The sequence below is a fragment of the Nymphaea colorata genome, chromosome 8 (genome assembly GCF_008831285.2).
Source record: "Nymphaea colorata isolate Beijing-Zhang1983 chromosome 8, ASM883128v2, whole genome shotgun sequence".
NCBI lineage: Eukaryota > Viridiplantae > Streptophyta > Magnoliopsida > Nymphaeales > Nymphaeaceae > Nymphaea > Nymphaea colorata.
In genome coordinates, this window is record NC_045145.1 from 19,030,056 (window position 1) to 19,040,385 (window position 10,330).

At 40.9% G+C, this 10,330-nt stretch overlaps 1 protein-coding gene across 6 annotated transcripts; it reads right to left on the reverse strand.

Annotated features, from left to right (window-relative positions):
- Nucleotides 1–3,718: 3,718 nt before the first annotated feature.
- On the reverse strand, nucleotides 3,719–7,435 carry LOC116258593 (growth-regulating factor 4-like). Of its 6 annotated transcripts, none has more exons than XM_031635792.2 (6): nucleotides 7,226–7,435; nucleotides 6,313–6,545; nucleotides 5,723–6,230; nucleotides 5,106–5,493; nucleotides 4,454–4,927; nucleotides 3,719–3,985 (listed from the first exon to the last, which is right to left on the reverse strand). In XM_031635792.2, exons 3-5 carry the CDS (start codon nucleotides 5,895–5,897, stop codon nucleotides 4,474–4,476), a joined length of 1,017 nt encoding a protein of 338 aa, XP_031491652.1. In that variant the 5' UTR covers nucleotides 5,898–6,230; nucleotides 6,313–6,545; nucleotides 7,226–7,435; the 3' UTR covers nucleotides 3,719–3,985; nucleotides 4,454–4,473. The 6 variants fall into 6 exon arrangements, with proteins under 6 accessions (XP_031491652.1, XP_031491653.1, XP_031491655.1 ...); XM_031635793.2 differs by lacking the exon at nucleotides 7,226–7,435 and adding an exon at nucleotides 6,650–7,126; XM_031635795.2 differs by lacking the exon at nucleotides 7,226–7,435 and having other exon boundaries at nucleotides 5,106–5,490; nucleotides 6,313–7,126.
- Nucleotides 7,436–10,330: the final 2,895 nt, after the last annotated feature.

Below are 10,330 nucleotides of genomic sequence, written 5' to 3' on the forward strand. Positions count from 1 at the left end.
CCGTAATTTGCTATGTGCTCCAACATTAGGAGGCCTTTTATAATCTTTTCTGTTTTGGAGTAAGGGCAAGCTTGTAGGGTTGTTTCCTTACACCATTCAAATGCATATGTTCAAACCATTGTTATAATTGTTATCGGATTTCTATCAGTAAGATTTTTTCTTAGGTATTCATCAAATTATTGATGAAATTTCAAACAATTATTATAATGTTGAAAGAAAACTCAGAAATTTTGAATACATTAAAAGTTCCTGAAAATTGCAATGCTTTTATTTTGACATGTTTTTAGAATTGTTCTTCACATTTTCCTTTTCTCCATCAGTCCCCATTTTTCATATTTTAATTTTGAACGCCGATATTTGTGACCACGGTTCAAACACAGTCGAAGGATGCAATTAATTGCTTGCAGAAGATAATCTTGCGTCTATGAACCATTTCGATTAATCATTTGGACTCAAGTGTTCGTTAATGGCAATGCATCTAACTTGGGTCTCTGTTTCTGGGCATTGCATACATGGCCTAAAGCAAGGGGACGTTCTTGCATTTTCTGTTGAATATCTTTGGTTCTTTGTCGCTGCAGAATTAGAGGCAGTTCTTGCATTTTATGTGAATAACTTTGATTCCTTGTCGCTGCAGAATTCCATACATTTACCGTGTATAACTCAGATCCTCGTGATATATTTCCTTTTCTAGTTTGCGAACGCGTGTGGGTTTGCATGTGTGTGCGTGCGCACCCATAGGGAGAAAGAGTGTGTGTGTCTATGGTTTCATGCTTAGTTTAGCTTGTAATTTTGAGATTGGTTCAGAAACTGTTCATCCACAAGCCCGAGCCGAAGGAAGTTGGCAATGTTCAAAGACAGAGTTCTATGATTTCTGTCTCAAGAAATAATTGGATAATAGCTAATATTAGCAATTTATATCGGCTCCTGCGTATGTCATATTCGCTTATTACGGCTTAGGTTCAACTGATCAGTTGGTGAGCCTCAAAAAAGAAAAAGAGGAAAACAGATGACAAGAGGCCAAGGAATGCAATTATGCAGTCGCATAAATGTTTGATGAACCAACAGATCCTAGATGACACGCAGCCGTGGGAAGAAGCATGTGTGGGCAATTGCCCACATAGAGCTACAAAAAGTACTTATTTTTGTTTTGGCATCTTAGGGCAATTTTTTTCATTTCCATGTTGATGCTCTTTAAAAAATTTTAAAGTTATTACTAGTGCCCTTCAACCAGAAATTTCTGGTTCGGCCCCTGCGTGCAGCCGGATGTTCACTTATGTTGTTTGCCCTGCCAATGCATGCTTCATTTGAAGCTGCTACGAGAAAGGGTGTTTTCTCTGCAGTTGCCTGGCTTTGTATTGATGTCCTCTTCTTCTGAACTGCCATAGGCAAAGAAGCTGAACCAAGAAGTATGGAGTTGCAGATTTGAGGACAGACTACTCCCAGCCTTTAGTCTGCTGTGCACTATTCCCTTGCAAAAATTGATGGGGTATTATTGATAATCCAAAAAATGCTAATTTATTAGCATTAGTGAGATTGCAAAGCTTTTTCATGTCAACCGATGAAAAAGGCTCTTTTCAAGTGGTTGTATCAAATCAACATGACAATCTATATTGGCCTGGCTACAGGAAAAAGATTAGCCTCCTAAAAGGCTGCAATTCTCGGATGTTAAACAATAAATTTCTTATTCTTTTGATCTCCAAACACGATGCAAGTTAACTCATGTTTTTGTCTTTCAACCTTCTCCTTCGATGCAGAATTCAATTTTAAAGCAAGGGAAGAGGGCTTCACTGTCGGCCCTTTCATTTTAAAAGTATCTTAACAAGAGAGGTTTTCATTTGACACTTGTTAACAAAAGAAGGCCCGCATCAAAAGAATGCAAATTTAAGGCTGAAATTTGAGGTTACAGGCAAAAGGGGTCCATTAAGGCTGACATTGTGGAGAACGAAGAGAAGGGAGTTGGGGAGAAGCTAGTTTGCCTTCACTGTTACATGAGTATGCATCCTGCGGGGTGCGGACTCTTCTTTTTGTTGTTCAAAGTCAGGCAGAGGCCATGGTCTTTGTAAATATCCTCCGCAAGCTCTTATATGGGAAAGGGAACCCGCACATTGAAAAGCTTGCAAAAGAGGAGTCAGTAAACACTGACAGTGCTGCAAGAACAGCCCCCACTCTTTTCAATGCGCTCTCCAAAGAGAGCCCCTTTCTACCTTTCTTAATCTATAAAACTACTTTCAAATTTAAGGCCATGGCTGCCTTTGTTTTGCTCCCTTTTTTCGGAAGAAGCTCCAAACTCATGGACCCCACCCTTCCACCTTTCTGCTAAGATTTCTGTCTCACTTTCCTCTTTCTGCTAAAAATTTCTGTCACAGAGCCATTCATCTCTACCAACATCCATTTTCACCACCATCCTTTTTTTTTTCCTTTTGTTTGTATATAATTTTCCTTCTCTTTTCCTTCGCCTGCAAATGGTGCCACTGCCAATAAGTCGGACTGGTAACCGACGAGTCCCAGATGCTCAACCCGGAAAAAAAAAAAAGGCACAGGCCGGCCCGGGTCCCCAGGCGCCCGTCTTTCCGCATTCAATCTGTCTCTGCCCAACTCATAAAGCAATCCTCCGATTTTGTTCTCGGGTCTTCTTCAAATCGATAAATACACGGCCAGCATATTCAAAGAAGCGACTAGATATCATTTTAGAAGTTCTAATAAATGACTTCCACTTTGTTGCTGCCGATACTGTTGCTATCATTTTATAAAACCGAACCTTGAATATTACTTTTACAAGTATTGCCGCTGAAACGCGCACAGAGTTGCACATTAGATTAGACCACGACGGGAAGACAGCCAACCTGCAACTATCCGATTCATAATCATCAAAGTTCTGACAGAAAAAATGGATGCTATTTTATAGGTTCATAGTGGCTGCCAATGGCTTTAGCCTTTCTTGGAGCCTGAAGAACTTTAAACCTCCGGCACATATATTACAATAAACATGTTCAGTTTCGTTTTTTCAGGTCTGCCAGTTTACCGTTCACTACCCTGCCTCATATATTACAGTACTCGATCGTTGGTAGCCAAAAACATATTATTCTATGTGCGTGTGTTGCTAATAAGAGAACCATTCATTACTGTTCTTGAGAATGCAAGAACAGAACTTTCTTTTCTTGGTTTTCTTGTGTCCTACCAATAGGAAGGACACTAGAGGAGTGTGTGTGTGTATGTGTGTGAGAGGGAGAGCGAGAGAGAAAGAGAGAAACGGCGATGGGGGAGTGCGTCTCATTCGTGTTTAATTGGAGTATACTCGTTCTGACTTGCCTATCAAAAAGAAATTACAGAACTAAAAATCGAATACCAAATGTAGGATCCAGAGCTCTTCCGGTTTTGTGTCTACAGAAGCTCCGATCTAAAGATCAGTTGAGGCCGTGATCTTAAATATGGGGATTTCAAATATGTGGGATGAAAGGAACCTTCTGTTGCTAATTATCCGTCCATTGTTTAAACTATTCATGGTCATAGCAGATGAGGCATATCATCTCAACCTTTCGAATCGGTTGGTCCTCTGAAAATGGTAGTCAAGGTAGGAGGACCTCTGCATTCTGTTGTAATTAGGTGACGGAAACTTTTATACAGATTAAAATAAGAGCATCACTTGGTCCTCCTTAGCAGTGAGGGTGCACTCCCAAGTCAAACAGACAAAAACCCAACAACCCAGAGAGAGATGGAGTAGTAGCCAGTTGTTGCACATGCACATTATTCAAAACTCACTACGCATCAGTTCTCAAACATAGTAAAGTGGGGCAAGATAAAGAAAGGCGAGGGAGGAAGAAAGAGGAAAAGGAAAAAAAAAACAGGAGCAATGAATCGTTGCAGAAAGCAAAAAAGTAAATATGCTTGCACATCAGTTGACTGACTGGACCTGTGTAGCTCCACAGCTGTTGCAAACTCATATTTTTCAGTACTGAAATCTGACTGTCTAGCAGAATTCCATCATCTGCACAAAAAAAGGCAGCAGGTCGGATTCCGAAAAATTGTAGAATTTTTTTGAGAAGAAAAGTTTCAATAGGCAGTTGGGCAGGACTCCCCACAGTACCAGCAGACTGGAAAAGTAAGACCACAGAATTAAGAGAAAGAGGCCTTCTGTATAAAACAATTTCGAAAAAAAAAAACTAAAAGGATAACCATGAACAACAAGCAGAAAATGAAAAACCAATTCAAGGATATGGAGCAAGTGGTTGAATCTTAGCCTATTCAAAAATAGATGAAACGCCCACATGTAAGCCTCCATATTTGCATAAAACGAAGACCTTAGGCCTGCTGAGGGGTGTGTGTGTGTGTGTGTGTGTGTGTGAGAGAGAGAGAGAGAGAGAGAGAGAGAGACGTTGCACTTCCGAAGATCAAAATAGGAAGATAAACCACATAAAAGAAGATAAAATCTTAGGAATTGGTTGCAGATTATAACCCTTATGTTGCCTATGAGGATCACGAATTAGTGGAAGAAAAATCTGAAGACGCCATGGGGATGGAAATCGAGAGCTGGGTGGTTGAGAAAGACTTGTCATTGGATCGATCTTCACCGAAGCCAGACCAAGAATCCCTGTCTTTAGGCCAATCATCGAAGAAGCACCGAAGTGGCTGAACTTCTTGCGCTCTCTGGTCTTCTCTCATGCTCCTAGATTGTTCTGCCATGAAATCGTTGCCTAAAAAACAATGCTGCGGCTGCTGCCTTGAAAGATCTTCAATTGTCACAAACTGTGAGAAGTCATTCTGCAAGATAGAGTCATTTGTCTCCTTCTTCTGGTCATGAATGCCAAGTTTGAGCGGCATTAAACTCCACTGATTCTCTTGAGAAGTAGCTTCGGCGCTTCTCGAACTGCCCGAACCTCTTGAGAGGAAAGACTGCTCATCTACATCCTCTTTCAATGCATGAAAATATCTACAAGAAAAAAAAATGCAGATTAAATGAACATATCACTTGCATCATTCAAAATAGACTACGCAATCTATGTGCATATGTATGGGATCAAATAAAAGAGATGAACGAATATATGAAATTAAGTTCAATGTAATTGCTGTGATTGGTTCTAAACAGCAAAACAGACGGAGATGCACACCTGTAGTCCTTGTCCGAAGAAGAATATGAACCCGAGTCAAGTTGTAGAGGGATACCGCTTGGCTGGTGTGAGAATCCAATGTTGAAGGCTGTGGAAGAGGAGGAACGGGAGCCATGCAACGGAAGGAATGGAACAGCCTGGTGATTGGCAGCCAGTAAAGATTTGGATGAAGATGAGGATGAAGAGGATGGTTGAGTCGTTGGGGATGGGTTCACTTCCACATGCTTTCTTGAACGGTTCCGGCCTCTGTGCATGTGCCGCTCACAGTACTTCGAGTCCGGAAATGCATCCTTGGAGCATCTCCATTTTTTCCCATCTGTTCTCCTGCATCTGCCAGGCTCAGGGTCTGCTTTCCTACCGAAACCCATCTGCAAGCAACCCCATCCTACTGAAAAAGAAAAAAAGTGACAAAGCAAAAAACTGGGGATAATTACACAAGGCAACACAAAAAGGCAAAATATTCCACTGATTTTATTTTGTTCAATATGATACAAAAGCACGACATCACTGAACCACAAAATGGACCAAAATGAAAGGCACTTGAACAATCGTTGAGAACACGAGGACCGAAAAAGGGAAATGAGAACGGGTTAATAGTTAGAAAAGAAGAGCATTACCAGTTGGTTGATGAAGAAGCGATGCGGAGATGGAATCAAAACTTCTTCTTAGGGGCAGTACAAGGTCAGGAGGAACAGGGACTCCGGCCACCATGTACTTAAAGATGAGAGCTTGGTGTTCAAGTTCTTGCCATTGTGATGCAGTAAAAGGGGGCCTGTTCCTTGTGTTGATCATGTCCCTCTATTGAGCCAATACCCACGTAGAAGGAACGGAAAAAAATGGAAAAAAAAAAACAAAAAAAAGAGGGAAAATGGAGGAGAAGAAAAGGATGGTGCAAGAATGGTAGCAGTCCTCAGCAGCAGCAACAGCAGAAGTAGGGAACGAAACAATCAGTCTGCCTTCTCTTTTTCTCTTCAATCTCTGCGGAAATGCAGAGATTTCAAGCAGGAGGGTGCCTGAACATTTTCTCGGTAGCAGAATCTTTGATACATGGATAAAAATAAGACTAAGACTCTGCTCTGCAGTTTGCTGCTGCCATTATGACTGCGACGCTCTGGCCTTGTCTCTCTGCCATGTTTACGGAAACCCATAAACATGGGGTCAAGCGAAGTGATGAAAGAAAAAATTAAAAATGAGAGGAGGGAATTACCACTTCTACCATATACCATCTTTTCTCTTGCCTTTTCTTTTCCTGTCCTTTTTAAATACTTCCAGCCGGGTGCATTCTCCTCCAGTTTTCCACCTGAAGCCACTTGCAGCAACTTGACTTGTTTAATCATGAAAGGAGTTCTTGTGGTAAGCAAACTTCTGCCAGCAGACTATAAAGTGTCTTGTCAGAAATGAAGTAGGACTTTAAATAACGTCAAGTCTGAACGTTTAGACCTGCACCAAAGAACACGATCGATTAATGTTAAAATACTAGAACCATGTAAAAAAGTTGGAAACTCCAACACCATTTATCAGCATCTTCCTTCCCGCTTTCCCACCTTCAAAAAATACCACGAGTTCCTGGCTCCATTTTACCACAAACACCCCTCTCTTCACTCAAGAACTGTGAACCATCACCGATCCCATAATGATCACAACGCCTCCTTCTCCGTGACATTTCTGTAAATGCACACTGTCTGAGGTCTAGGTCTGCAGCATTAGCACTCTTGCCGAAATGTTCATTTATGCACCCCTACAGTGTATGCCTCCAATCTCCGGATGTTTATTGGAGAACATATACTGGTGCATTCTGGAGGTAAGAATGCTTATGGATCCCAAACAATAAATAAGCCAAGGTTTCAATTGTGTCTCCCTGCGCTATTGCTCCCTACCGTTTGTTCACCTTCTCTTAGTACAAAGTAAGCATGCTTAGTACAGGTCGGTGGCCCAGAAGCCATTTCTACAGCCACCATGCTGGAAGATAAAAGTCCTTTATTCTGTGCTACTTGACAGATCTAGTTTTAGAAGAGAACCTCCTTTACATCAAAGAGATCTGTTATATACCGTGAAAGAGGACTAAAGAAAACGGAGAAAGACAAAAAAAAAAAAAAAAAAAAAAAAAAAAATAGACAAACCAGAGGAGGAAGAACTGGAGTTGGTTGTCAATGGAGGATGTTGTCATGCTGGAGGGCAGGCATGTTGAACTCTTGCATGCATGTCTCTGCGTCTTCGCAACCTGGTGGTTACTGTTCATGCTCAGCGAGAAAAGCCAAGAGATGATAGCAAAGATTCTCTTGGGGCGGGGGAGGAGGAGGAGAAGGAGGGGGCACGACTTACAAAGCGGCCACCGTATGTTTCCCATTCAAAAGCTAACAGTAAGTAGCAGAAGATGCGCTGCTTGGGTGGGACCGACTGCTATTTCTGATTGGTGTCAAGGACGCACAGCACCCTGTCACTGTGTCATATAGCATAAAGCAAAGCGCTTCTCTCTCATTCTCTTTCTCTCTGTCTCTGCGTTCCTTCTGCTTTGGCACGGTTCGCAACCACTTGGTGTATAAAGAAAGAAGTTGATTAAACTGAAACGATCTCAAGGATATCATCACTCATCAGGTCGTTTAAAAGGAGTACCACGCGTACTGGTTTAAGAAAACAAGAGTTCATGACCGACCGCTTCAAACGGGGCTTCTGAGACAGCGAAAGAGAGAGAGGACTGGCGTACACCAGACATGAACAGTGAAGAACAAGGGAAAACTCCAAAATACGGCCTTTAGTGATAGTTTGAAAGTGCTGCTAAAGGGTTTTCCGATGCGATTTTCAGCATGTTTTCTCCCCTTTTTCACTGTCGGGTTCGTCAAGGCTTCTTGTGGCCCTCAGTTCCTTAGTTCTTCACAGAAAGCATCTGCTGAAGGCCCCTTCCCTTTATTAACAACAACAATTACCCAAAAAAATTACTGTAGTTCTTCATTTTGATTGGTCTAAGGCATTTTAGCAATGTTATTACTGCCCTCTCTCTCAGTCTCTCTCTCTCGCACACAGGGTAAAATGGTTAGATCTTTCTCTGTAAATATGCACATTTACTTTTTTTTTATGTAAACTGCAACTTTCATTTAAATGCATGATCCTTTGATATTTTAAAATCTTCAAATACCCAACTTATTTGACGTAATAAATGATCATACTAAAAGGCAAATGCCTTAGAATTCTTTCATGTGGTCAAGTTCAAATAAGAAAATTGGAAAATTCAGAATGGTCACACTCACACCTCCTTACACCAGGAGGAACAAATGAGAGAGAGGGGAAAGGGGGGGGGGGGATCAGTAAGTGATTGAACTCCACTGTGGAAGTGCAACAAGTACTTGACATAAAGTACTTTGTAGAGTGTAAAGAAACAGAGCAAAGTAAAAGTGAAGGGAGATAAAGTTCCAAGATGGGGTAACTATAGTACAATATACAAGAACGACATCCATGGCCCCAGAAGGTTGATAGCAATCAGTTCAGAACAGTGCAAGGCGTGCGAGTTAAAACTGTAAAACCTAGCACTAATGTATTACCCGGCGGACGCAGAAGCATACTGGTGATACCGTTCACCGAAACGGTGCTCAAAAGAGTGAGACGTAAGGTCGAAGACTTTCCATCCTTCAATTGTTCGACCTTTCCCTTGTTCTTCTTCAGTTTAATGAGGAAAGAATAAAAACAAAAGCGATGTCGTTTCTGCAACAGTGATGAAGCCAAGTGAACCATCATCTTCAGGTTTTTTAAGAACATGAGTGAAATCTTATGGTCCACCTTTCAATTAAAATATTGTAAAGTGTTGTAAGGTCTCCATGCAACCCTAACTCAAGAGCTAGGAGAGGAAAGGGAGGGAGTTTGGGCTTCTTGAACATTGGCCCTAAAGGCTGGACACTCAACTAGGCGGTCGCCGGGTATCCGGAACCCAGCTCGACTCGGACCCAGGCTCGGGCCTAAAAAAAAGGTATTTGGGCGGCTTGACTCGTTATCGGTCGGCCCGAATGGGTCCGATAAGCCTGATTCAGGCTCGATAATTTATTTTTAAATTATATATATATATATATATATATATATATAATAGTTTATTATAATTAATTCTATTTATATATTATTTTATATTTTTTAAATTTAATCAGATAAGGCTTGGGCTTGGGTTTTCCGAGTCGGTTCAAGTTTGACCTGTTTTTTTGGATGTCGGGCTGAGCCGGGTCGAGCCAACTGGATGCCCAGGCTTAATTGCCCCAAAATAACAAATCAAATGTCAGCGGGTATGCACGGCATCAAAAAACAAAAAGCAAGATCAATGAACATAAGTCTTGCCAACAATACTTTTTTAATACTAAAATAAGAGATAGGCTCATCCGCACCTGCCTGATTCAGCATGGAAAATGACCAGTCCATGTTTGGCCTCTAGATCTAGATCCGCCTCCACTACTAGGAAAATCTTTAATCATGAGGATGAGGTGGGCAAAAAGGATCCACACTTGACTCTCCAAACTCTAATTCCAAAATCTCTACATAGATATTAATGTGTTTACATGTTAGTGACCCTCTCAACTTGCGGCCACCAAACTTATCCTTCTTTTTCTTGCACACAAAGTAAGTTATCTTGTAGGAACACTAGGAGACAAGCGGCATAGATCGGATGGATTCACAAGTTGAGATATCAAAGACAACATTGTGAAGCTAAACTGCTTTTGTTTGCTTTTTTGAAAAGTTAGTTACTCTTGACATAGTAGCCTATGAGTTTATTAAAATGGCCCACTCTGTCTTCATTGTCATCATATTTTCTTTCACATTCCTTGGAGCTTGCAAGTATAAAAGAACCCAATTTGTCATTTTCCAAAATGCCCCTCGACATTTATGTTTTTTTTTTATTATTATTGAAGATTAAAGGCGTGTTTGGATAACACCCTAAAGCGGCATTTTAGAGGCAAAAAGCTGTTTAAAAGTTAATAAGTGTTTGAGAGATTGCCAAAATTAGGTTTAAAAATCCTAGTTTGAGCAAAACAGTCTTGAATAACTTTTTCTCAAGTTTTTGGCAGAAAACTCTGTTTTGTATGCAGCGGGTGGAGTTAGGAATTTTATAGTTTCAAAATGTTAACAAGAGCCAAAATTGAATTTTTCAATTTTTTTACATACGTTAAACTAATTTTTTTAAATTTGCATATACATTTTTTATAAAATCTGAAAGGGGGCCAAGGCCCTTCCAGCCCCCTGCCTTTGCTGTT

What these genes read in the sequence shown, in the direction of transcription:
- LOC116258593 (XM_031635792.2), bottom strand. Translation starts at nt 5,897, where the DNA reads ATGATCAACACAAGGAACAGGCCCCCTTTTACTGCATCACAATGGCAA. An exon ending in GCTTCTTCATCAACCAACTG is followed by an intron (nt 5,494 to 5,722) that starts GTAATGCTCTTC and finishes TTTCTTTTTCAG; the next exon opens with TAGGATGGGGTTGCTTGCAG. An exon ending in TCTTCGGACAAGGACTACAG is followed by an intron (nt 4,928 to 5,105) that starts GTGTGCATCTCC and finishes TTTTTCTTGTAG; the next exon opens with ATATTTTCATGCATTGAAAG.